Genomic DNA, 26,806 nt, shown 5'->3' with positions numbered 1-26,806 from the left:
AGATGCCAGATGTGTATTTTTGCAATAAAAAACAAACAAACAAGTAACACAAGTTCAAAGACAACACGTACATCAGCCCAGACAGATCACACAAACAAGATCATTTTTGTATCCTTTTTAATAACTTGTTAATCCTTTACTGTACAAGTCCTTTATCACGTGAGACCGCCAGTATTCGTTTCACCTGAATGTAATTAGTACTTTTTTTGTGAGCCTACAGTCCTGAACACCCGTTCTTTCCATCAGCCTTTCAAACATCACATTTCAATCTTGAAATACATTTTAGCACAGACAAAATCTTTCATATATCTGCAATCACAGTTTCATCTCCACCCTCATGGCTCCAATCTTTCAAACACTGTAGGACGCAATCAATGTCATACCTCTTATAACGCAACCCCTCTCAAGAGGATACACTAGGAAGAATCCAGCATGTTTTGCTGTAAACACATTACATGGTGGCCCAGAGCTACAGGTGGGCCGAGGTGTATATTCATCCCCCTACTTTGTCCATAAATGCTAGTAACCAATTAAGGACACACAACATAGGAATGCTGGTAAAAGGAGCAAAAATTAAAGGGAGAGAATATGAACACTGAAATGGAGCGAGAGGTACAGGGAAGTGAGGTATCTCCTTGGGTACGGAGAACAAGATAGACGGTCCTAGTGAACGCTGGTGTTTTAACAGAGCTGGCAGTGTGGGAACACATAAAAGGAACACAATATTGTTGGCAATACCTGCCTTATCTATCTATCACCACGCTGAGATTTCAATTGTAAACAGCTTGTGTTGCCTTTCGTCCATTCTTTAATACGCAAAAGAAACAATGCATTCCGGCATAAAATGGAGGAAGAAAACTTGCTGGATTGGAGGGGGGTTGTTCGAGACACTTGCCTAGAAATTGTCTACACAGCTAAAATTTTCTTTTAAAATGCTCTGTACAAGTTTAATACTGGCTCTAAAATACTACTCTCCTGACAGATCACTCCACAAGAGACTCCTACCCTGAGATGTAACACAAGGAATGCTGGGATAGGTAGTCTTTATATTTTTTGACTAAAATTAGACTTTTACTGACACTGCCAACGTTTCCAGCCTAGTTGTAAGCATCGATTAAACAAAAAGTTTTAAAAAAGGAGGATAAAGTAGAAAAAAAAGGAAAAATTAGTGTACAACATATTACAGCGGCAGTAGTAGGTGTAATAATAATCATCTTTTCTCCGTCTCACCGTCCGATTCACATAGCAAAATTATTATTACCCTATACAAGGAGTTAGTGCTTGTATATACACACGGATTGTTTAAGTACAATATAGATCAAAAGTGGTAAACAAGAAACAATCATATGACTTTCCTGTAAAACCTTTGACACTATACACATATTTACTCAAAAGTCATATATAAATGCCTGTCGTGTATGTTTGTACACAAATGGTCTCTGTACATCAGTTTCATGCATTTATTTGTAACTCAACCCCTCTATGGACATGTACATCATATTTACACTATAGTGTCAAGGAGATGGCTTAATTTACCAAGCCAGGTTCAATCTTTAACTAAAAACTGAATTGTAGCCCAGTTAAAACCAATTGCAACTGAATGGCAGCATGCCCTTATAAGGACAGTGGGGCGGAGTTGCCTTAGTTTAGCTGAGCCTCTAGATGGCAGTATGACATGTGGCATCGTCAAAAAAAAAAAAAAAAAGGAAACGTACAGAATACAAAATAACTTTGAAATAAAAACCTGCCAGTCTCAATTACAAATGTACAGTTTAAAAACCCTTACTGATAGATGTTCTTTTAGTATTGTTTTAGTTCTATCTACATAATTACAAAAATTCGCCCTTTGCGGTTTCCTCAGTTTACATCTCTTCTCCCTGAAACATTTTCTGCACATGCTACAGCACCTTTCTATTGCATCCGACTCAAATCTCTCTGCCCTGAATAGCAGTAAAACTGACATTAGTCGGACTCATCGTCTACTGGCTCACAAATGCTCGGACACTAAAAAGGATTTTGTTGTTATTATTCATTCATCCAGTTAATGTTTAAAACCCATATGCTGTTTTGACTTCCTATGGAACATAGAGGGAAGCATTAAAATCTGTACCACTACCAAAAAAAAAAAAAAAACAATTAATATAGTGACCAATTTCAATTCTTCTAAAATGAAGAAAAGAAACAGATGTAAAGGTATAAAAAATGCTGAATGAGGAAAACGCTAAAAGCATCATATGGTTTTAAAACATGAGGGTGAGTTAACAATAAAAATATAATTTTAGGCAAACAACTCCTCTAAAAACAAAGTCGAAATGCACTTAATTCAGCTTTATGCGATACAGGACAAATCCCAATACAATATCTGGAAGCACAGTCTTTTAAGTATTAAAATCTAAATGAAACGTATTATGTGCAAGCTTAAAAAGTGCAGAACTCAAAGAGTTTCAAAGCGAAAGGAAAAATGAACCAGCAGACAATGAGTCCGATATACAGTATTGGCACCACTAATATTATTTGAATCCCTTCTGTCACTCAACAGTAAGCCTTTCTTCTCATTTACAGTACTTTTTATCTTTCTCTCCACTCATTTCTGCTCTTGATCTAAACCCTGAGCCCTCCCAAATCCTAATTCCTTGGTAACCCTGAGATCGATCTTTTTGTAAGTACAGGTGTTTCCATCTAGAAATGGTTTGAAGTGGTCCTCATCCGTGCCTCTCTGGTCAATTCTTGACCTATAATTAAGATTTTTCCTTGTAACAATAAACAATACCCGAGTATTGTTTCTCTAACTTGATCTCTGAAGGTGAAGCACACGTTAAACTCTAACACACCCCTCAGAAATACGCTAAACTGCACCTGCATCTTCCTTTTGAGACCCCTCTATGAGTAAGAAAGGTGGGATCCGTTAGAGATGTGTGACGTCACTGACGTACTCCGACTTAAACCTCCGTCTCCACCTGACCCGCCGCCTCCACCCGACGCGGTCCTCCGAAGAGGTCCTGGACTGTTCCTGAGGGCCATCAGATTGGGGCCTCTCACAGCCAACCCTTCGACCCTTCCTCCGTAGCCACTTTGAGAGGAAGATGAGGAGGAGGAGGATTGTGGAGAGGAGGAGGAAAAGGAAATGGGTGGAGGAGGAGGAGGTGGTGGGAGAAGAGCCAGGGACTGAGATGAGGCATGGGAGGAGAAGTGATGTGAGTGGCCATGAGATGAAGATGAGTGATGACTCCCACCACTTCCCCCACTTCCTCCACCACCACCACCACCACCACCACTGCTACCACCACCCCCCCACTCTCGCTCTCTTGTATCCCGGTACAGGTGCGGTGTGCTCTGGTGGTGGTACTGTTGTGGCACGTAGCGAAGTTGATGATGATGATGTGATGACGATGAAGAAGACGACGACGACGACGACGCAGCAGCAACAGAAGATCGAGAGCTGGGGTGGCCACGGATGCCCATTCCATCCAAATCCCTCTCTCGTTCTCTCTCGCGGACGGAGACGTGGTCCGCTCGACCGAACCCGGCTGTGCTGTTCTGACTCCGCCAGGATGGCGGCGCGGCAGAGTTTTGGACGCCGTGACTCCACTGGCTGCCCGAGCGTGGCACGGGACGGGATGGCCAGCCACCGGACCCCGAGGAGGGAGGGTTGGAGTAACCTTGATTGTACGCCTCGGCAGGTATTCCACTTAAAGCCATGTTGCTAAAGCCCAGACGCATGCTTTCAGAGTCGAAGGACTCGATTTCTCGAGCCTGATGCTCAAGCAGAGCCCGGATCCGCTCAGAACGTTCATTCTGGAGAGATAACATTTCCTCCTCGATCTAAAGAGAGACCAAGGGATCAAAGAGAAACAAAGGGTTTAAGGGTTATTTTTCCTAAATTCATTTTTCAAGCTTTAGTGGGTGTGTAAGGTTGCTGTTAAGGCTTAAAGGCGGGGTGCATGATTTTTGAAAAACACTTTGGAAAAAGGAGTCTGGCCGAGTACCAAAACACACTTTTAGCCAATCAGCAGTAAGGGGCGTGTCTACTAACCGACTGATCATTGCCTGGGATGCGTTATGTGGGGCGTATCTATCAAAAGAAGGTCCAGATTCAATTGGGGTAGGGGCGTGTTTGTTTAGGTGATTTCAAATATTAACATTGGCTTTCAGAGATCATGAACCCCACCTTTAAGTAATACCTCCAAAATGATAAAGCTCAAATTTTAATGCCAAGCGATATATTTTCTTTAACAGAATTCGCTTTTCAAAGCCTACAGTGAACGGACAGTTTTGTCTACAGCCCTCTACTTCCTGGTTGAATGATGTCAATATTAAAGTTTTTGACTAAACTCCGCCCACAGGAATATGTCAGTCGCCAGCTAAGCTCAAACGGCTTCTGCCGAATCACAACACACTAAACAAACTACACAATCAAAATTTGATAGGTATTTCTGAAGGAGGGACATCAAGGAACAAGGAAGACATCAGCCTGTTTTGAGGACAGTAAAAAAAGCGGTATACAGATAAGTAAATTGTGTGATTTACTTTGGCTCGGTTTGCTTTTGGGTTTACTCGACTCACTTGGAACCTCAACAGAGGGGGTACTTTATAAAGTATAAGGTACTAGGTACTGTACAGTGGAAAACCCCCCAAAATTGAGTGTTATTGAGCTGTACAATCCTTTGGAAAAGGATAGCCTTTAATTTGAGTGTAAACATGTATACATCCATAATCCCCCCTTCTTTCGTTCCTTTACCCTTTGTTCAAGAAGAGCTCTTCGGATAGACACCCTCTGCTCCAAGTCTTTGACCTCTCGCTCGTGTTGTGTGTCTGTGTGCATCTTTATTTTGCTTTGATATGCGTTCAGGAGCTCCAACTCCTGCTGCAGCTGCATGCGAAGTGCTCGGTACTCGTCCTCCTGCGTCTCATCCAATCGCAACTGTTGGGGTGGAGCATCAGTAGAGGAAAAGTTAATTAAGGCATTTAGCTTAAACATGAAGGTGCACAAAACCAAGAGACATATTAAACATGAAACCTGTTGTGAACAAGTCATATTTTTTGGCTTTTGAGATTTATAGTGAAATGTCACATGGACAGTCTTTCACCCATGTTTTCGTCTGTACACATGCATCGTCTGTGAAATATAAATCATTGTGTAAGTGTATGTCAACGAATGTGAAATGCATTAAAGACTGTCTCTCCTTGCCTTACTCACAGCCTGTGTGGACAGCATATCTTTGATGGAATGGTCGTATTGCTCAGCCAGGATGGCCAGTTTACGCGTCTGCTCCTCTTTGAGTCTCTTCAGCACGTTTTTATGCTCCGATTTGGGCGTGGTCTCCAGCAGGTGGTTTCTTAGGGCTTTGTACTGCCTGGTCTGAATCTTGCAGGTGTCTTGGAAGTGACGCTTTATCTGCAGCTCTTTCGTCTGGAAGGACAAAGGCCAAACAACTGATGATTCAAGTCAACATTTAAGCACACATCTGGTTCATATGTTTACATCGGTGGAATGTTTATGCAGGTGCGAGCCCATGAATGCAAAGGAATCTGTATGGACAAGCCCATTTTTCCTAAACAAACACAAAACAGCGGTTTGAAACACCCCTTCGTACCTTTAGGCTCTTGGGTTGCTGGCGGACCTCCACTGCGTGTTTCTGGCGTAGTTCCTGCTCACGACGCTTATTGTACTCCATCTGATTGGCCAGCTCGCTCTGGTGCTGAGTGCGGATCAGTTCGGCCCGAGTGTGCTGAACAAGCGCCAGCTGCCTGAACTCCAGCTCCTGAGTGGTCTCATGATGTCTCAACAACATTGCACACTCCAAATCCTTCTGGGTCTGGCGCTTGTTTAGGTCCTTTAGTGGGGCGAACAGATAAAGGAAGAGATTTGGTGTTACATGTGAAAAGATCAAGAAGTGAATATGAGAGTAATATGAGAGGTAACGTATAAAATAGTGGTGACAACAATGTGGGCCAGGCAAAATAGACTTTTCTGAATCGTAGATTGACAGATAACCAACCTACGTTCTTGCAGACTTAAACAAGCAAGCAAGCGAAGGCCAGTGTCAGTCTCACCTCTCTGAGCAGGTCCTGTTCCAGATTGTGTCTGGCCAAAAGCATCTTCCTCTTGTACTGTCGGCACTGAAGCTCGTAATACTGCCTCTGTCGCCGTAACAACCCTGCCTCCTCCTCAGCCTGGACCTGCTGCATGCACTCTTTCTGACGCACCAACCATTCCTGCTTCTCCCGCTTCGGTGTGGACTGGTTCTCACTCAGCTCCTGTTGCCATGGCGAAGGAATTCAGGGTCACAAAGGCGTGATGAATATGTGGTGAATATGATAGGAATTACAAGGCAACCCACATATCGCAGCATTTTGACCCATTTATAATTCAACGCTTTATCGGCTATAATTACTCTGAATTCATTATTATGCAGCACTGAGAAGTGTGTGAGTGTGTGTGTGTACCTCTTTAAGCTGTTCCTTGCGTTGTCTGTACTGTCGTTTTTGTGAATCCAGAAGGCTGCTGAGTTCTTTCTTCTGCTGGTTCAGTATGTGCTGCTGAAACTTCTTCTCTTCTGTCTGAGCAGCTTTGATCTGAAACCACAGATCAAAGAAATAAATCAGACAAAATCCCAATGATAACAATAGCTGCGTTTACAATTGTAATTGGTTTAAATGTTCAATCTGTATAAAAATACTCTATGTAAACACCTCGATCAGAATAAAAAGAGCCAAATTGATTAAAAGTCTAATTGGTCCCGCAAATTAATGGAAAGGTATGGGGGTGGTTCCCCGGATCGAGATAAGCTTAAGCCAGGACTAGGCATTAGTTTTATTAGGAAATATTACAAGTTTTAACAAACATGCCTTTTCAAAAACATTACTTGTGTGCATTTTGAGGCAAAACAAAGGGCACTGATGTATTTTAAGATATGTCAGTGCAAGATGTTTTCTGTTTGGACCGCTCTTACATTTATTTTAGTCTAGGACTAATCCAATCCCCAATCCAAACCGCCCCATAATGTTTTTATATAGTTATCGATGAAAGAGTGTTTTGGTGTCATGTAAGTACATTTTTCAACATATTTTTTCCCGGTTTCTGTGTTGGGTGTGTAAGATACAAACCAATATTATGTCATCTTAATCAGTGTCTTGTTGACTAAAACATGGCATCCTTTTGAGATATGTCTGCAGCTCTTAGCAACTTCCTTGGTAGGCTTGAAGATATTTTCACCGAGCGGGGTTAGTTGTAACGCTGTGTTACTAACTAACCCCTCAGCACTTACGATTTGAAAAGGCTACACACTAATGATTGCTGGCTGTAAACAAAATACATGTGCCTGTCTTATCAAAAATTGTGTCAAAATTATATTTGAATATATATTTTTGTAATATTAACTTTAATATTGATAGAATAAGGTCATGTCAAATATTAAAATCATAATGAAATGAATGGCTAAAATCAGACTTTGATTTTCATTATCTCTGAATTTGATTTTGAGACTTTAGTATGTTATTTACAGACTGGATCACATATGAATTTTTTTGTCATAATTCTGCTGCTTTTCTCACATATTTAGACATTTGTATCTATTTATAATTGAACTATGGTTAGATGAATAGTGTCTATATAGTATATAATAAGTATTAGTAGTAGACAAAATAGTATAAAATTATTAGCCTGCAAACTTAATTTTTAGCAAGTGTTACAATTAACTAGCCTGGCTCCGCCCTCCTACGTGCTTCCGCTTAATTTTCATTAGGTTGGACCAGGCTAACAATTAACCCTACCTATGGGGTAAGTTGTTACGTTTGCACTTCTGTCATGTTTGGTGTAATTGTCCAAGAATGGTAAGTACTAGAAACAAACTTCAAATGGTAATTTGTAGCAGAGATGTCTGTGTTGCTTGTGTAAAAAAAACTCAAATATTTTTATTGACTGAGCCAAAACCAAAAAGCCTTAGATTGCATGCTCTCCCCTACTATGCAGACAGGATTAGTTTTACATAGGGAGGTGGGGTAAAGCAATTTTTAATAGAGCTTCTCTGTGATTTTAGTCCCGTCCAAATGCTCCATGTCTTCTACCTTCTGTAAAAAGGTCCAGAGAAATTACCTCAGGTAATACTAATCCAGTGCGAACAGACTGTAAATATATACACTTAAATTTTATCATTTACTGTTATTTTGCGAGTTTCTTTCAAATATAAAAGCCCTTAAAGAAGCATTTACTTGCGTTCTAGGTGGAAAAACAAGTCAATGGAAAGTCAGTTCCCGAATACCATGACACAGATAAAAAAAAAAGTAAAAATCACTTCACAGCAATGTTTCTGAAACTGACGTTCTCCCCAAAGTGAAATTAAACATGTTTTAAATTTTTCTCGTCTGTGTCATGTTGTTTGCACATGTGATATCAGGAAGCAAGGTAATGTGCACATGACGATGAGAGAGGTGATGTGCTGCGTAATTGAGTTACCCCTCCCACTTTAACTGAGATTTCTAATCCCGTGCGAATTGACCATCAATACTACAGACGTCCTGTGGTAAAATTACATTATGCCAGCTACCCCCGTAAAATAATCCTGTCCGAATAGGGCTTACCGTAAGTGTAAAGCTGCATTCAGACTAGCAGCAACTTTCTAGGCGACGTTTCTAAATCTGGTTGTCATAAACAAATGGGTAACATTCGTTCCAGTTACTGCCGAGAGACGGATGACGTGAGTTCCACTTCTTCAATATATTGGTAGTCGCTCCAGAAAGTCGCTCATCATTTGCATAAAGTTAAACTTTTCTCAACTTTGTTGCGCGACTAAACACACTGCATCTGGTCGCCAACGGTCACTAGATGTCGGCAAGCTTCAATTGAAATGAATAAGATCGCATCGCTCTGCTACTGCTAGTCTGAATGCAGTTTTAATGCTATTATAGGATTTATCAATCAGAATGATTTCATTTCGAAGGCAAAAGGTGTCCATGTGATTGTAGCTAATGATTCCCAAATTAACACACAAACCAAAATCAAGTATCCATATTTCAATCTGCATTCTCAATAAACAAAATGAATTACCACCCAACATTTTATTAGTTTAATAACTTCTAAGATAAACAATACAATACAACTGGTAGAGCACAAAGTCGTGGGTTTGAATACATGGGACGTAAAGTATAAAGTCATATTTTAAGGGTTAACATCTCTCACCTCTTTTTCTAGGATGGCCTGGTGTTTCTTACTCAGCTTGTCAGCTTCACCGCCAAAGTTGTTTCTCTGAGTCTCCAGCTCTTTGTCCAGTCTGAGCTGGTGCTCGTCCATCTCAGATTTGAGTTTGTTCTCTAGAGCCAGCAGTTGTTTCTGGTGCTGCCTCCTCATGCGCTTGTATCCAGACATCTGCTCCCTTAGAGCTGAACCTTGTTCATGCTCCTGTATCTGTCTGGTAACCTGCACAGAGAAAAAGATTTAGTTCGGATGAATAATCAAAACAGGAATGGACTTCCAAATACAGCAAAATGTGAGAACCCACGGCCCACACAGACTTCTTGTCTTCTAGTAGCCGATAATTTTATCACGTTAAGCTCTTTGAACATCATAATAGCAAAAGTAAAAGTTTTTCCTGTGAGAGTAAATTTCTACATGCTTTAAAACGGCCTGCGTGTAATTCCCTCATTGAGTATATGCCGATATATGAATATGCAAATTAGTCCCCACCTCCATCCTTTCATAAAGGTAAGCTGATGGTAATTTTGATAGTTTTAGAGACATAACTGAAAAGTCCTTAAATTAATAAATAAACTGCGCTTTGCAGCACTAACTGTTTTTAGCACTGAGGGGCTGTACACACGGAGAAGCGTATCACTGCATACGTATAAATTTTTTATCGTATTGGCGTTTCATCCACACGGATCCGGCGTTTTGGGAGACTGAAACCGCTATTTTTTGAAACCGGGTCCTAAAGTGGCTAAATCTGAAATCGACACCCTTGCGGTTTCGTGTGTACAGCCAATCCGTATATTTTGTGAAGCGAAAACGTCATCACATCACATCACATCGGAAGCGTCACACGTAACAGCAACAACAATAATGGCGGACTACATAATTGTGTTCGTGCTACAGAAGCTACTAAGCCTACTAGCGTTATTACAGCAAAATCTATTGCTTCTATGCAATTGTGGTGAGCAACAAGCAATAATGAACAACACCATACGCCACATGCTCTTAGATCCACCGCGGAAGACAACCAGGAGAAAGACTACGCTCTTGCTCTTGAAGTTGTTGCGTTCGCCATCACTTCTTCTTCTTGGTTCGTATACAAGGTTATGCGCATGCTCAAAGTCTTCTTCTCCGTGTATAGTGTATATCTGTGGCAGAATTACAGCGCCCCGTACTGGTCTGGCATATATACTACACCGCTTTCAGTCGGTTTCGTGTGTGCGCAGATATTTCTTGAGACGACGCCGTGTTTATGGATTATTTTTTAGAACGAGGAAAAAAATGATCGGAAAGGGGAATGGACCGGCTTCGTGTGGACAAAGCCTGATAGTGTTTCCCAACCTAGTCCTACATGGCATCATTCCCAGGATGTTTTAGATAAAACATCCCCCTATATAAAACACCTGATTTAACACATCAGCTTGTTAGTGTGTTAATTAGGAAGACATCTCCAACATTCTGGGAGGAAGCTGATAAGTGAATCAGGTGAGATCTAAAACATACTGGGAGGAGTGCAACTTAGGACTGGGTTGGGAAACACTGGCTTAACCTATTACACACGGTGCATGAATTCAGCATGTGTGAATTCAAATGTGATTAGTTACATGTGTGTGACGTAGCAAACTAAGGTGATTTCAAACTGCAGGAATGAGATGTCTTTGGAAAACTCAAATATTATGCAATGGTGTGACTCAGCTGTTCCTGGAAGGGCACCTGTTCCGGCTTATTTTAGATCCAACCCTATGCTGTACATTTTTAGGTAGCCCTGAAGAACTTGATTAGCAGGTTCAGGTGTATTTGATTGGTGTTGAAACTAAAATCTGCAGGATAGATGCCATCCAGGAACAGGGTTGGAGAGACACCTTTAAAATAATAATAGTGCTCTCAGTTCCATTTAACCTTTTGGTTTGGCCTGATGAAAACCATAACCTGCTAACAACTCATTCTGCTACACAGTGTGTGACAAATATGGGTTCAGAGTTGCAATTCGGTCAGTTGCTCACCAGAGAGGCCGTGCGAATGGTTGCAAAATGATCTCGGTTCCTTTGCACCCTCCTCCGGGCGGCCGACGATGGGGGCTGCTGCGACTCCATCTCAGGCTGATAAGGGTCGTCGTAGATGTTATCACGAGCCTGCCAGACAGATATTCGAAATACAATGTAACTAACTACATGCAAAAAGTACAGGTTTTTAAAGTTACATTCTCTGACTACGTACAGTGGGACGGTGAATGATGGAGCTATTAGAGGTAACAGTCTGTTCTCCCTCCTGCATCATGGCCATCTCCGCACTGTCGTCCGAACCGTCAGCCAAACTGTTGACCGAGGAACTCTGAGAGCTGGCGCTTATGGACATAGACGGCACAGACTGAGAGCTCTCCATACTGTTCACAGTGCCCGTCTGCAAGTATGGCTCTGCTTCCTTCAAACACACACAAACACACACAAAGATTTCCTGTGAGTTTTTATTTTTTTTAACCTTTTATGCCATGAGTTTTGAGTTATTATTGCACATAGTTATTATTGCACATAAGTGCTGATAACACTATATATTCATTAGAAAGTGTTGCTTTAGTGTTAAAAGCATGTTTGTGCCAATGAGTGCATGTTGTGTGTTGTCAACTTAATAGAGGAGAATGGCGTCACCAATTACTTATGATTGTTATGACAAAAACTTTCATAGCAGTACTCGTGTGAATGTTTAAATGTCTGTGACATGAATGAAAACCTGGTGAATACCAATCATTCAGCACAACTCTCTTTCAGCAACTGGTGACGTGACTGCTTGTTCTCAAATATCTGATGGTACTCTCTGGGCGGCACCTTTACCCATGACAAACATGTGATCATACCGCTCAAATGGTTTAAATACTTATGTATTCTGACGTGTTATGTAAAGAAATAAACGTCACCTCTTCTTCCTCTCCTCCCTCTTGTGTAGGGCCATTATGAGTTTCCTGAAAGAGGATCTTTTTCATTTTCCTGTACTGCAGGTTGTCCAACTCTCGCACAGCATCTTTGGTGCGAGTGATCAGATCCATCACTACAGAATGGGGGCGCTCTCGACCCACAAAATGGTGCTGAAGAGAGAACGTCACATGTGAGACAGATCTTGACTGGAGAACCTTAGGGTGTGCCAAGACACTTAATAACAATTAATTGGCATATAAATAACTACAAATCAATTTAATTGTTTTGTTGATGATACTTAACAGTTATGACTAAAAAATTCTGAATTTAGAACAGCCTAATCCATCTTGTCTGTCACAGTATAAATCATAGTCGGAGACAGCGAATGTGATATCAAATCACTCAAAATTCAATTGTAAACTTTGAAAGCATTTCTTGTTTGTCAATCTGGGTGTATGATTGTGTCTTGCCATTGTGGGGCATTTAGTCGTGACCAGAGATTGCATAATCAAGACAAGCGGGATATGTGTGAAAAGTCCGAGTGTGTTTATGTCGTACATTGAGCAGCACATCTGAGGTAGGCCTGTCCTGAGGGATCTTTTGAAGACAAGAGTCCACAAAGTTACGGAAGTAGTCCGACCTGCATTTAAGAGAGAGAAGAATAAGGGAGATGAACATACAAATATACCAACCGAACAACACATACAGTCTGAAAGTAAAGTTTTAATTATGAGATTATTATAAGATCATAAATTTAACATATAACTTAAAAATAGACCAAACTTGAAGAACAAATAGAAAATATCAATAGGCAATGCCAAAACAAAACAAACCAAACTAGACCAGTTCTCACCAGTGGTTTGATGACAGGACAGGGCTTTCGTTTTGCGCAATATGGTATAAGGCACTCATTGCATTCATATTGAACAAGGGTGGCTTCCTTTCAGCTGCAGGGAGAGAGACAAAAAGATATATAAAACCAGAGCAAACAAACAAAAGAGACAAAAAGAGAACGAAGCACAAAATAAAGAATGAGTTGACAACTATTAGAGTTACAATAAAAGCAAAAGATGAATCATCAGGAGGGCAAATGAATGAGAGGGAGAGATAGAGAAGTCAACTAACAACACAAAGCAGTTTAGACACTAAAACCCAAATCTCTTTCCATAGCAAGACAGTCAACACAGACTGCCCTAAATAAACCCTTTTAATGCCTGAAAAGACCTAAAGATTTGGGGTCAGCGAGGGGTGGAAAGTCATAGGTCAGTTTTAACATCGCAAACCTAGTTCAATGCAGGTGATGCCTAGAGACCAGACGTCCGCCTTCCCGTCATACTGCCCCTCGTCCATGGCCAGGATCACTTCGGGAGCCATCCTAAACACGAGAGGACATGATTACGATAAACAGAACAAACTTGCTCTTTGTGTTGGCAAAAACAAGCAATTTAGAATGAGCAATAAAATGGCCAGGTTTTTATTGTACATAGCAATGTCATACAGTTCTTAAATCACTTAAAAACTTTCACTTTGAAAGTATGCCGTCAGAGTAACTTCATTTCATTTTTCTTGGAAATCAGATGCCAGTTTCAGTGCACTGGTTTAATTCACGCTGTTACTATTTTTAACTGGTTTTTCTTTATGCACAAAATATTTTAAGGTGTGGTTTCCCATTCAGGGCTTACTCTAGTTCCATGTTAAAATGCATGTTTGAGGTGCTGTTTTTAAAAAACCTCTTGCCCCGACATATCTTAACATATATCAATGCCAATTTTTTTGTCTCAAGATGCACACCAGTATTGTTTTTTTTTTTTTGTAAAAACGACTTAAATGTCATATTATAACTAAGGCCTAGTCCTTGATTAATCTAAACCCTGTCCGGGAAACTGCCCCTAAATGCACTTGTCAAAAATGTTAGTCTTGTTAAAACTGTGGTTCAACCAGATCTTACCAGTATGGAGTGCCCACAAAAGAGTTGGCAGGAGAAACGATAGAGGCGGAGCCAAAATCTCCAAGCTTGACCTGACCAGGCTCAGACAGCAGTATATTACCTGCCTTCACATCTCTGAAAAAGTCAACAATCCATAAATATTTGTGCATCTTATAAGACTTAACAAACCATTCACAGCAAAGTGGAAAAATCTAAACTTTTGTTAAAGATAAAAAATGCTCTTATGTCGTTCTCTTCCCTATTTTAATATTATTAGTTATATTATTTGTATTATTTGTATATTGGGTGATTCTCGCGAAAATAGACTTATAAACATCTCTTTGTGTACTATTTTTCACATGATTTCAAATTACATCATACAAACCAATTTTGTTTATTTTCCACATTTAAGGGGAACATTTTTATTACCGTAACGTGTCCATGACTGGATTTGGGTTCTTTGACATGGAAATATTTATGATTAAAAAATCTAAAAAATAAAAAGCTTCAGTGCATGTTACTATAAACATTTACAGTAAAGAAACATGTGGTATTTGGTGATCATTGGTAAATCTAGAGACAATAATAAGGACAGGGTTCCCACACTTTAGTTAACTTCAAATTCAAGGACCTTTCAAGGACTTTCCAAGTCCAATACTCTCAAATTCAAGGACTAAATGTGGGGACACATTTCAAGTGAGAGCAAGGTTACATTGTGTTACCTTTAAAGATACATTGTTACAGTTCCCTTTCAAGGGAACTTGTGCTGCGTCACAGCAGTGACACTTTGGGGACGCCTCCAAGGGTAGGTGCGTCTGAATGTGTATATCAAATTCAACCAATGGTGAGGCTTAATGACAAAGACAGGGTGACACGGGAACCAGGAAGTATATTGCTATCTTAAATATTGCCAAAAATGGTGTTACAAGGATGCAGGAAGTATGGAAAGGGAGACGCAGTGCCTCGTTCCCTTCTCAGGGATATAATGGTGCCGAGAGGGTTTCAAAACACAAAAAAGGAAAAAAGCATTTTGGTATGAATCAACATTCGCATACAGAAGATATAAGCATTTAAAGCGAACAGTTTAGCACGTGTGCTTAAAAAGTATAGAATTTTTATGATATTATCCTACACTACACAGGGAATAATATGGATTTACTTCCCAAAAAACTTCTTGCATAAAATTTTTCTCCCAGATTCACAAACTTTCAAGGACCTGTGGGAACCCTGTAAGGAATATAAATGTGTCCAAGACAAATTTTCTCATCCTCCACAACAATTTTCAATCATTGTTTAAGCCCTCAAGGAACTAACAAAAAAAAAATTTGTTGGAATGGACATAACTGACTGTGAAACTCAAGATTGCTACCAGGTAAGCAGTTCTTATTTTTTTTTCCAGATAAAAGTTGAAATTTTGTTTGTCATAGTACCTACACAACTTTTTAGTTCTCATTACCGAAACATGAGTTTGTAAATGCATATATTTAATATAATGTTATTTTGCGGTAATTAAACATTTTGATAATGATAATCTAAAAACTGTAAATAATTTTATAGGAAATACTTTTTAAATCCTTTAAAAATAATGGTTATAGCAAGTTCAGACCTTAATCTTATATGTGCAAAAAATTGGCTTCAAGGGCTTTTTAAAATTTCTGACGCGGGACACCTTCTAAATCTGGATTTCGTGAGAATCACCCTATTGTGTTTATTATTAGCTCTTACAGCAAAATGTTAAATGCTTCCTTATTCTTAAAATGCTGATGAAAAAGTGTTGGCTTAACGCATAAAAATGTAAACAACAGAAAATCCCAAACTAAGAAGATATATAAATCAATGATAAATTAAAGAACAGAATTTGAAGCAAGTGGCAGTGCCAGTGGTCTCACCTGTGTATCATGTTATGAGAGTGAAGGTAGGCGAGGCCCTGTAGTGCACCATGGGTAATAGCAGCTATTTCCACCTCTTGTAGAGGCTTCTTATGCACTGTGAGATAATACATATTTAAGTATGTACACAATAACATATTTCACAAAGGGAAAGTTATTTACACAAAACCTGCATGTTTCCTTATCAATATTTACTTACCCCCATGTCATTCAAAAAAAGACTTTATTGGACCCAGACAGTAACACGCAATTACGGGAGTTTGCGATGGGCCTCACCAGGCTGGTGCAAGATGAAAAGTTGTGGTTTAAATGTGCCTATTTTTATTACTGCCAAAAATGACAATTGTTTTGCTACACAAGACCCTTATACCTCAGTTGGGATAATTAAGAACCCTTTGAAGCTGCATTGAAACTGACATTTTAAACTGCATTTAAACTGTTGGGGTCCAATTAAGTCTATTTAATTGAGAAATATCCTGGAATGTTTTCCTCAAAAAACTTAATTTCTCCTCCTTGATGACATGGGGGTGAGTAAATTATCACAATTTTTAAATAAATTTGAGTAGTTCTTTAAAAAGTGTAAAATAATTTCCAACAATTGTTTTTAAACTTATAAATTTATTGCTGAACAACGTTACATAGTGAACTATGTAATACTGAATATTATGGAGTTACACCGCTTTCCCCCAGTTCAGGATTATTTGGGCGAAGTTAAAAGGGTGGCTAGTTGACGTATTGGAGCCACAGAGTATGGCCGCGCCTCTAACAAAATTGCAAGCATCCATTCAGGTTGTAGCAATATTTGAAAGTTAAAAAGAGATAGTAGCATTCCTACAAGTGGCTGTGGTTTCAAAGCAGACAATGGACACGCCTCCACCATTTGAGAGCAGAGAATGTTGCCTACTCTTTCAAGATTTTGATAACTTATTTTATTTACTTGGTGTTTTTTTCTCATTTAAATTTGGCAATTGTTTCTGTGGTGTGACAGTACGCATTTATTATTGGACTTTACATGGCAAAGGCAGCAAAAAATGAAGATCTGTAAAACAGGGCAGCTGAGGGACAGTTTAATGACCTGATTCGGAAACAATAAAGGTTTTGTGAAGAGGGGGAGACATGAACTACTCACCCTCTAAAAGATCAGAGGCTGATCCTAAACAGTATTCCATCACCAGCTAACAGGAGAGACAGACAGACAACATTAGCACATCAGACAAACATCACACCGCTATTGCACATGTATGAATGCACACTTACCCATGCCGTGTGCTCTCTGAGGTAGCACCCTTTATATTCAATGGTATTGGGGTGTCTGAGCTTCTGTAGGAACTTCACCTCTTTTATGATGTCCTGCCATTTCTGGAGGTAAAAAACAAACAAAAACATTGTATTAAACTGTAACGTTGCATAATAATTAGGATGTAGAAATAAAGAAGAGCCATGTTGAATGATATATTTGCGTTGGCAATATAGTCAGTCTAGTTTAGGAATTGTAAATATTAGGACAATTTACAATATCATATCTTTTATTTAAAATTCAGTAAAATGTATCTGTGCATCTCTGTGAAGCAATGAATCATTTCTGATTCAAAGATTCCTTGTCAATATTAAAAAAACGTACAGATCTAACACATGAGATTTTTCATGTTTAAAAAAAATACATGAATAAATGAACAAATAGTGGGTTATCAGCCAGGCTAAAAAAATAGATATTTAAATTTTTAGCTTCATCAACCAGTTCTTATCACAACCATGTAAACATGTATAAATGCTATGCAAGAATGGTGCTGCGGACCTCATTGGACTGCTTGCCACTGAATGACATCTTCTTGATGGCCACCACTTCATTCGAACGCACATCGTGAGCCTAAAATACAAGGCATACTGTCATACAGTGCGCAAAAACACAAACAAGCAAATCAACACAACCACATGCATGGTCCAGGGACTTGGTATCCCCCAGAAATTATACTCTTGGCTCACTTACGAAGTACACGGCCCCGAAGCTGCCATGCCCGATCTCTCTGAGATCAGTGAAGAGTTTCTCAGGATCATCTCTGTAGAAGAGCTCAGCCACCTCGGAGTCCTTTAGGGTTCCAGTACGCACACTGGCAGGCATGACTGAGTCCTGAACAAGAGAAATAAGGGAGTCATTATCTATGTGCTGTTAGTAGGAATGTCAAAAGTGCTAGAACTTTGCTGCCAACTTGACCAACTGGTGTCTGTATAATGGCATATTTTTTGCTGTAGTATCAACATTAAGGGTGTCACAATTTCGAGTTTTAATCGAAATCGATCGAAATTAAGTCACAACCTCGAATAAAAAAATGGAATTGACGATGCTGCCATGCCCCCATGTCAAGTCCGGTCGGCTTGCCAAGCGGGGGAAAAAAAACGTGTTGAGTGCTGCGAGTCAACCTCCTCTAAACAAAAAAAAGAAACAGCAAGCGCCTCCCGTCTTCAGCTAAACTCAATCAGACCAGAGCTCCCTAGCGTGCACAACAGAGCGGCGTCTGTGACAGGAGTGGTCCTTTCTCTGAACTGAGTTCTGTTTCACAACATCTTATTACAATTGCTTAAGAATTATGAAAACACAGTGTTTCCCATACATTGCTTTATGTGTGGTGGGCCGCCACAAATAGATTTTTCATGATTCCCATTTACATTTTAATTTTACTATTTAAAACATCTTAATTCATTGTAGCGAGCGCTCAGCGCGCCTCCCTCCTCCCTCTCTCGTTGCGGTCAGCGCCTCAAAAGCACACGCCCCTCCCCTCTCTGTTTTACTTGCAGCGCCAGCGCGCCTCTCTCACAGAACAGTGGGAAAGTATTTTAACTCCGCGCGTTCCTCCGTGTAGTTTCTTTTTCGCGTACAACATCAACAGTCATGGATGTTATAAACCAGTTTGGGGAGAACGAGAGTTTCAGAAACAGTTCTGTGCCTCTGAGAAGTAAATTTGACTTTTTTTAAGTTTGTGTCGTGTTATTCAGAAACTGACTTGACACTGACTTGTTTTTCCAAGTAAATGCTTCTTTAAGCGCTTTTATATTGAAAAGAAGCCCGCAAATTAACAGGAAATGACGCAATGTGTATATTTACATTTATAATATGTGTATATTTACCGCTGGTCTATTCGCACTGGATTAGTATTTCCTGAGGTAATTTCTCCAGGCCTTTTTATAGAAGGTAAAAGTCGCCGTAAACTTTACTGACATTGTCCGTAATGATTACTGACATGGAGCATTCAGACAGGACTTAAATCACAGAGAAGCTCTGATAATAATTGCTTTACCCCACCTCCCTATGTAAAACTAATCCCGTCCGAATAGTAAAACACAACGCAATGACCTCACATATATGCTAATCGGTGTGTGACGTCATCACCGCCACAGTTTCTCAAAATCCTGTGGGAAACACTGAAACAGCATTTAAACATGACTTATTGGGGTATAGTCTCACAATCTCGTCCGATGGAAATAAAAGCCCATTTTTAAGGTGCAAAGTACTGACAGGAATGTTCATCTGACAGGAAGTTTCGTTTTATCAGGTATGTGCATGTACCCATGGCTCCAGACTGCCACCAAATGGTGGCATTTTGCCACCGAAATTTGAGAGTGTGCCACTGAATTTTACATTCAGGCGCACATGTGCGACCAGTAAATTTGACCTTTTTTTGTGATGTGACACTGAATTTGAAACAGCACATTGTACTTTCTGCATCTATCATTAAAGTATTTATAAGTAATACAGTGGAAATTAGTAGAAATGTGAATATTTGGTTAGCATGTTGATTTACAGTGTGTGCCCCCAAATTTTTTGGTTGCGCCCCTAAAATTTTCAGTTGGGGGCCACTGTGCTACTAGTGAAAAAAGTTAGTCTGGAGCCCTGGTACCACATTTTTCCACTGGCAGCACGACTAACATGGCAGGGCATCTCCGGGTTCAAGGCCAGATATTATATTTTATAAAAGTCTAAAAAGCATAAAAAAAAAACGAGAATCGAATCATGATCTGAGAATCGAAAATGTAAACGAATCGAGGATTTGGAGAACCGTGACACCCCTAATCAACACTGGTATAGAAAAAATGAAATTTCTTATTGATTGCTGAAAGTTTTGTATCGTGGAATCCTGGAGCTCTGAGAAAGTGATCTACTTGCATTGTGTTCATTTGCAACGGAAACATCAAAAAAACATCCCGTGTGTACACACCTGTTCATAAATCAGTCCTCACTAGGGGTGGGCGGAATGACAAAATTTATTCCACGGAATGAGTCATTTTATTTCACGGAACGGAATATTTGACGGTATACATGTTTTTCAGTTTATATTGTTTTTTGATGATAAAAATTTACAGAAATACACCACTCACTCTAGCTTTTAACTAAATGCTCACCACAGTTTTAAAATATGAGCAATTTAAAGTTAATAATGTTAAAGTGAAAATGCCCAGAAGATAACAACAGATAAGTCTTGATTAGACAGAATCTTGTTTTTAATTGAGTTATTAATTTCATAGACTATTGAAGCCATAGTATGGCTTCATTGTATTTTGTATTTATGCATACATTACATTAAACATATGCAATATGTAAAATGAACAGGTATAAATATATGCAAAAACCTACAGACAGGATAAATACCTACAGTATAGTAGTGTTGTGCCGATAGACGATAGTATCGTGTATCGACGATCGTCCGACATATCGCCAATGGCAGGCTTTCATGGCGATAGTCATGACGATAGTTGGCGAATGGTTGTTATTATCATCATCATCATCATAGTTTTGCATGCTTTTCCTCGCATGAGGGTTTGTGCTTCACTTTACGCGGAGAGCTTGTAGAGAGAGAGTTCCTTCTTGCACGCAGATGCACTTAATGCGCGCGTCTCGGACTCGTTCTAGCACCTAAATCCAGCGCGTGGATGAGCAGCTACGCTTCCCTCTGTCTCACATGCACGCGCTCTCGCATCTGTCCGAAGTCTAAACATAAACTGAAGTAGTAATCCTTATGTATTTGTGCGGTTTAATGCGTTTCATGCGAGCTGAGGCAAACTATTCCTTTTGTTTAAAATATAACCCGCTGCACAGAGCTGCGCTCTGTCTGAACTTGAAGTCAGATAGTAATCCTGTTTATGATATGCTTTTCAAGGAGTTTTAGCAATACATCCCTCGTGTTTAAAATATGATTGTGTTCCGCTGGACCAGTGTGTTTAAAAAGGCACCTCTGAGAGCACCACTGCTTGACACGTGTAACCCTCTGCAACAGCACTAAACAAATGCATTTAATTATTTTTATGTGTGTCTGCGCAGGTGCATGTTTTTACAGTCATTAAGTAATCGTGTTAAAAATCAGGATTATGATTTTTCCCATAATTGAGCAGCCCTATCTCTGACATTTCCTTGCACTAGAGAGGTTGTTAGCGCGCAGAGGGTTAAAACCAGCGCGTGTCCTGTTCTCCCTCTCTGGCACGCAAAGAGCGTCTGGGCTTTAATGACGCACTCAGATTAATGGCATTAGTTTTAAGAAAGATGCATTCATGACGGTGTTGCTCTTGTTCTTTTTTCCACCAATCAAGTCTTGTCATAAATGAACAAATAAAAAAAAGAGTAAACTACTGCCCCGCCCCCCCGATACTATCGTGTATCGCCGATCTCACAGGCTGACAATAGGACGATCTCAAAATGGGGCATATCGCCCAACACTACAGTATAGCATATATGAGAGACGAAGCTCTATAAATGTGACAGGTGCTATGATGTGATGATCATAAAGTTTTTTTTAAGATCTTGACGCCCTTTACTTTCTATTATACCTTAACATTTGCATCTCTTTTTTTTCGATCAAATATGTTTGTATAAGCAAATGGCGCGTCAAACTACGTCGCTCAAGCAGCACACATCACTGATATAAACGCGAGTCTTAGCTTGCTTAAAGTTTAGAAAACTTTACAACTATTAGCATTATGTGCGAGAAGAACTCTTTATTTCGCGTCGCAGCTCCTTGCGCTTGCCTAGAGAGTCCTCTGCACGCGAGAGACCGGCCGGCTGCTGCATGAGGGGAGAGAGAGAGAGAGAGAGAGAGAGAGAGAGAGAGAGAGAGAGAGAGAGAGAGAGAGAGAGAGAGAGCGAGCAAGACAAGAGTCTCTCTGCGTGACCCACTGTGGATTCACTGGCACTTATTATAAAAATACACAAATAACTCGTACATTTTTTATAAGTTAACTATTTTACATGTTTCTCCGTCATACTCAGTCTAACATGCTGGAGGGCAGAGTTGGCCACGCCCACTTATTTGCATTCCGCGGAATAGACGGAATAGAAAAATCTGTTACGTCTGACATTTTATTCCGCGGTAACGGAATATACCGTCATACCGCCCAGTCCTAGTCCTCACAATGCTAAACAACTATAAATTAAATGCAAGCTGCATATTTTGTCCAACATATTCGGTGCACTTTCACACCAAAGCTTTTGATATATTCCAACTCTACTTGATATCAAAGTTCAGTTTGGCTTGCTTTTCCATTGCATAGTACCCCACGGTTTAGTTTAGTTTGGGTCGGGTCAGCTTACTTTTGGGAGCTTTTCCATTGGGTGCAGTACGTAGTACCTGATACTTTTTTTCGTACCACCTCGGTTGGGGTTCCAAGCGACCCGAGCTGATACCAAACGTGACGCGAAAACACTGTAGATCACTGATTGGTCTGAGAGAATCGTCACGTCATCGCTATAATGTAAATATTAGCTCTAGCTTAATGCTGTCTCAAGCAAACATGTTGTTATCTGTGTTCTGCTATAAGTTTCCAAACACCCTTTTAGCGATGAAAAACATCCGCAGGTTGAGAATCCGGGACACCATAACAGTTTTTTCCAGACTTGCAGTTTGTGGCGGCACATTCGCGACGTGCACGTCCGCATTATATATGCTTATATGCAACTTGAATGAGGCTCAGCTGAGCGCCGTCGACTGACGGGTGTTTGAACAGAAACTGTCATGTGAGACAGAGGTAGTTATAAACGCGATGTGCAAACATCTATTTGTGGTGGCCAATTTTAATTTTGTGGCAGACTGAGAAATAAATGAATGTATGGGAATGTACAACAACGCTCTCACGTGTATGATGTCACAGCAGTAGGCAGCGTAAATATAACGACACGCCTATAATCCCTCCCACTCCGAAGTGATACTAAACTCGATGGAAAAGCTAACCACGCCAAAGTGAGGTGAGCTGACCCGACCCAAACTAAACTAAACCGTGGGATACTATGCAATGGAAAAGCGCCATTAGACCCAGTTTAGGAATTTGTTCAACAAAGTGTAGATGACGACATCCCTTGAAGGTGCACAAGCTAGGCTAATCTTGCACTTAGCAATGAGGCTGGTAGTGATGATTTTCGCTGACCAATCATTGATCTGTAGTCTTTACATGTCACATTATAGTATCCGTACGGCTCACTTCCTATCGACTCACAATCTCAACCGAAGTGGTACTAAAAAAATACCAGGTACTGTACACAGTGGAACCCCCAAAGGTGAGCCTTACCACGCAGTGGAAAAGAGCCATAAATGGCACAAAACTGAACATGCCCATCTCTTTTTTTGGCTTGGCTAATATTATGCGGCAATCTGCCATCTGCAGCCCACTACAAAAGACCCAGAAGTCTGTGACCCACTTAGAAGTTGTCAGACTTGGCACTAGACATTAATAATAAAGATGCCGTAATCTGCCCTAGTTGGATGAAGCCGTTTCGAAATCAGTTAATCTTTACATCTTTTTGATCTTCATGTTAATGTAGCCATGTTGTCAATTTGCATTCTGTTCAAACCCTCATTTATTGCGAAGAAAAACAGACCGTCATATCCTGCAGTTAAGGTCCTGCTTAATGCATAACGCATCTGGTTCAAATACAAACAACTAATCCACAGTGTACACACTAAAACTGAAATGTGAAAAACATATTGGCCTCTGTTTTGTTTGCATATTAATTTCAGATTGCACGTTGGAACTGTAAATATGTATTTAGCCATTTGACTGAGTGAGGAGTGGAAATCGTCCGGTAGGTGAGCTGTAAACAGTTAAGTAAAAATCACAAAATGTTATGTGTTTCGGCAATCCGAAACTAAAAACAAAATCACTGCATAGACAGGTTACATTAGATGAAATGGCAGACAAGTGGAGGCTTGCCATTTGTGAGATTCTTTTATTGTTTTCTTGGCATTCATGCTAGCTTTTGAGACTCAAGCTTATGAATTAGTTTATATTACATAATTAATTAGCCAATTAGCAAATGTAAGGAACTTAGAATGACCAATGTATGGAGTAGACATAAAATGTATACTTAATCATATAAATGTAAATACGTTTAAAAAAAATACACTGAGTGCTTTGAGTTCAACACAAAATGCTATTTGCAACTCATTTGAGTTCAGTAATCTGATGTTTTCACCAATGAAACAATGTTTACATATTGGGAATTGATTACTTCAAAAAAGTTGAGGTTTCATACACCAGTCTAGCTAAAACAAAAACAAAACCTTGTTTAGAGAAACATGTTATATTACATTTTGATAAGACATCCATCAATTATGTTTGGAAAAATGTGCTAATATTGATGCCAGGAACATGCATAAAGAACGCAGGTCAATTTTAATTCCATGTGGACTTTAAACATACTATTTAGGGCACCATAAAAATGAGACAGCAGATCTATGTAGCTAGAAAACAGCTGAAGAAGAGACACTAGAATTGAAATATAATATCATTACCAGGCACTCCTATACAATAAACACAGACTACATCAAACCACATGGGAACAAGAAAACACGTTTAAGAATATATAATTTAATACAATGTTTGGGGTATTCAAATAAATATGCGCTTTACGCAGACATTCTCGTGCTTCAAACAGCTTGATAACAGGGTGGGGTAATGGTCTATGGAGTTGAGAAGTCTAATTCTCATTTCCTGTTTAAAGGAGGGATACCCACATAGGATCTAAAGCATATCCACAGCTGCAAACCATACCATGGAAACTGTGCCCAACTTAAACATATTCTTAAGCTATTTCCAGCAAAGCAAGCGCTTGTAACAAAGTATTGATGATGTGATTCACTCCCTCTCGCTGTCCACTAACATTAAATGATCCGTATCAGATATTGATTACACTTGCAGCTCCTAATGTGCTATTATTGTACTTTAAAACTTAAATGGCATCAGTAATGTTTCTCTTTTCCACCCACTGAGTGCACTTAAGGCTATAATGTGTTTGCAGTGAAAGCACACTTTCACACCAACACAACTTATTTTATTATGTGGACTCTTGTTGGCCGGTTAGCACTTTTGTTGGCTTTAGTACCCAAAGTATTGTCAAGTGTAGTTATATAGTGTGTGAAGATTTGCATACTATTGTATAAATGCTAATTCGGGCTGAGGGTACAAGCAGCATCCGGTGTTCTGCAAGAAAGGGGAAACTAAACAATAGGCAAGAAACACACTGGATGTGTCCCAAACCCAAAGTGAGCTGCAGATTTTTAGACAAAACGCGAAGTTAAATCAAACACTGTGACTTGTTTACTACAAAATGGGGTGTAGTTACACCACAATTACGATTTGAGTCCAGCCACTAACTAAGAAGCATGGTTGATATATTGTTATTATGGAAGATACATTAGTGACAGGCTTATGACAAACGTCTGTCAACAACAGAATGCGGTGCTTTACAAGCCTGGTCTAGTTATGAATGTTTCACAATCCCCAAACCCATGAAATCCAGATCATCCAAGAAAAACAACCTGTCTTACCGTGGCGTGCCGCGATCCTCTTCTTTATACCCTGCGAGGAAACGGTTATCCGGCTTTCTCCGCAAAACCCGCGCCGTTTGTTGTTGCCCGCAACGACGTTTCAGACCAACAAACCGTCCATAATTCTATCGACGTCCGCCTCAGAGCATGAAACAGTGCTGAATTAAATAACTATAAATGTCATGAATGTCTATGAACTCTTTATCTCTCGCTAACGGTTCGTTAGCGAGTTAGCTAACTGTTTGCACTTTTATGACGGGCCGCGGCTGGTGTAACTGCTCGCCCGCTCCCGCTTCTATCATATTGCAGTGTTACATCCAAACTTATGATTATCTGTATAATTTCCAGACTGTATTTTACTCCGTGCCTGATTGTCTTTCCATCTATCCCCTTTTTTGTCCAGGAAACGCAAAATGGCTACGTGGGGCGGGAGCCAACCGGAAGGAAGGTCAAAAATTTGTGTCGTGTGTTTCCGGTGTAGAGCGGACAGATGATCTCGCCATCTTGAAAAGGGAAAGTGGATTTCTGAAAGGATTATTTAAAACACTTCGAAAGGAATTAAATCTCTTAATTAACACGGAGGTCATGAAACAGTATAAAAATTATTATACAAAAAAAATGTTTTAGTTGGAGTTTAGCTCTGTTTACACCAAAGTATTAAGTTATCTGACAGTTTTAGCTCAAAATACAATATATATATATAATTTATTATAGCGTGTTAAAATTGCCACTTTGTAGGTGCGAGCAAAAATGTGCCCTTTTGGGTGTGTCCTATAACTCATTCCCCACCAGCCTTTTTTTTTTAAAGTTGCACGTCTTTTTTTTGTTGTTTTTACAAAAAAAATTCTTCTAAAAATGTATAAACACAAATATATCAAATGAAAGACCCTCTGCTTTCAAACAAACAAAATGGGAAAAAAGCATTTCATTCTATTTTTATTTTTTGTCTGTTTATAAACTCTTATACTTTTGTGAATGTATTTTGTGTAAGTATTTTGTTAGAGATCAGATTCAGAACAATTATCAAAACATACACGGGGTGTAATAAAAAGAAATTGCTTCATTTTTTATAAATTTGGTAAGAATGGTATTAC

The 26,806-nt window shown here is 39.7% G+C and overlaps 1 protein-coding gene across 3 annotated transcripts; it reads right to left on the bottom strand.

The window, feature by feature from the left end:
• Positions 1-100: 100 nt before the first annotated feature.
• Positions 101-26,567, bottom strand: taok2a (TAO kinase 2a). Of its 3 annotated transcripts, none has more exons than XM_065252701.2 (20): positions 25,713-26,558; positions 17,897-18,037; positions 17,705-17,776; positions 17,167-17,268; positions 17,039-17,084; positions 15,910-16,006; positions 14,042-14,155; positions 13,377-13,468; positions 12,947-13,040; positions 12,652-12,733; positions 12,096-12,263; positions 11,402-11,605; positions 11,188-11,316; positions 9,179-9,415; positions 6,448-6,576; positions 6,055-6,258; positions 5,595-5,834; positions 5,198-5,410; positions 4,739-4,921; positions 101-3,822 (listed from the first exon to the last, which is right to left on the bottom strand). In XM_065252701.2, the coding sequence occupies exons 2-20, from the start codon at positions 18,026-18,028 to the stop codon at positions 2,881-2,883; spliced, it is 3,480 nt and encodes a 1,159-aa protein (XP_065108773.1). In that variant the 5' UTR covers positions 18,029-18,037; positions 25,713-26,558; the 3' UTR covers positions 101-2,880. The 3 variants fall into 3 exon arrangements, with proteins under 3 accessions (XP_065108773.1, XP_065108772.1, XP_073669988.1); XM_065252700.2 differs by having other exon boundaries at positions 5,189-5,410; positions 25,713-26,555; XM_073813887.1 differs by lacking the exons at positions 101-3,822; positions 4,739-4,921 and adding an exon at positions 4,929-5,116 and having other exon boundaries at positions 25,713-26,567.
• Positions 26,568-26,806: the final 239 nt, after the last annotated feature.

Source organism: Paramisgurnus dabryanus, chromosome 3 (assembly GCF_030506205.2).
Source record: "Paramisgurnus dabryanus chromosome 3, PD_genome_1.1, whole genome shotgun sequence".
NCBI lineage: Eukaryota > Metazoa > Chordata > Actinopteri > Cypriniformes > Cobitidae > Paramisgurnus > Paramisgurnus dabryanus.
This window is presented reverse-complemented; position numbering and strand designations above follow the sequence as displayed.

Bases quoted from the DNA above. Each gene is read 5' to 3' on its own strand.
- taok2a (XM_065252700.2), bottom strand. From the start codon at position 18,028: ATGCCTGCCAGTGTGCGTACTGGAACCCTAAAGGACTCCGAGGTGGCT. The intron at 16,007-17,038 runs GTGAGTAGTTCA...ATTATCTCACAG, and splicing joins AGCCTCTGATCTTTTAGAGG to TGCATAAGAAGCCTCTACAA. The intron at 12,264-12,651 runs GTACGACATAAA...TTCTCTCTTCAG, and splicing joins CCTCAGATGTGCTGCTCAAT to CACCATTTTGTGGGTCGAGA.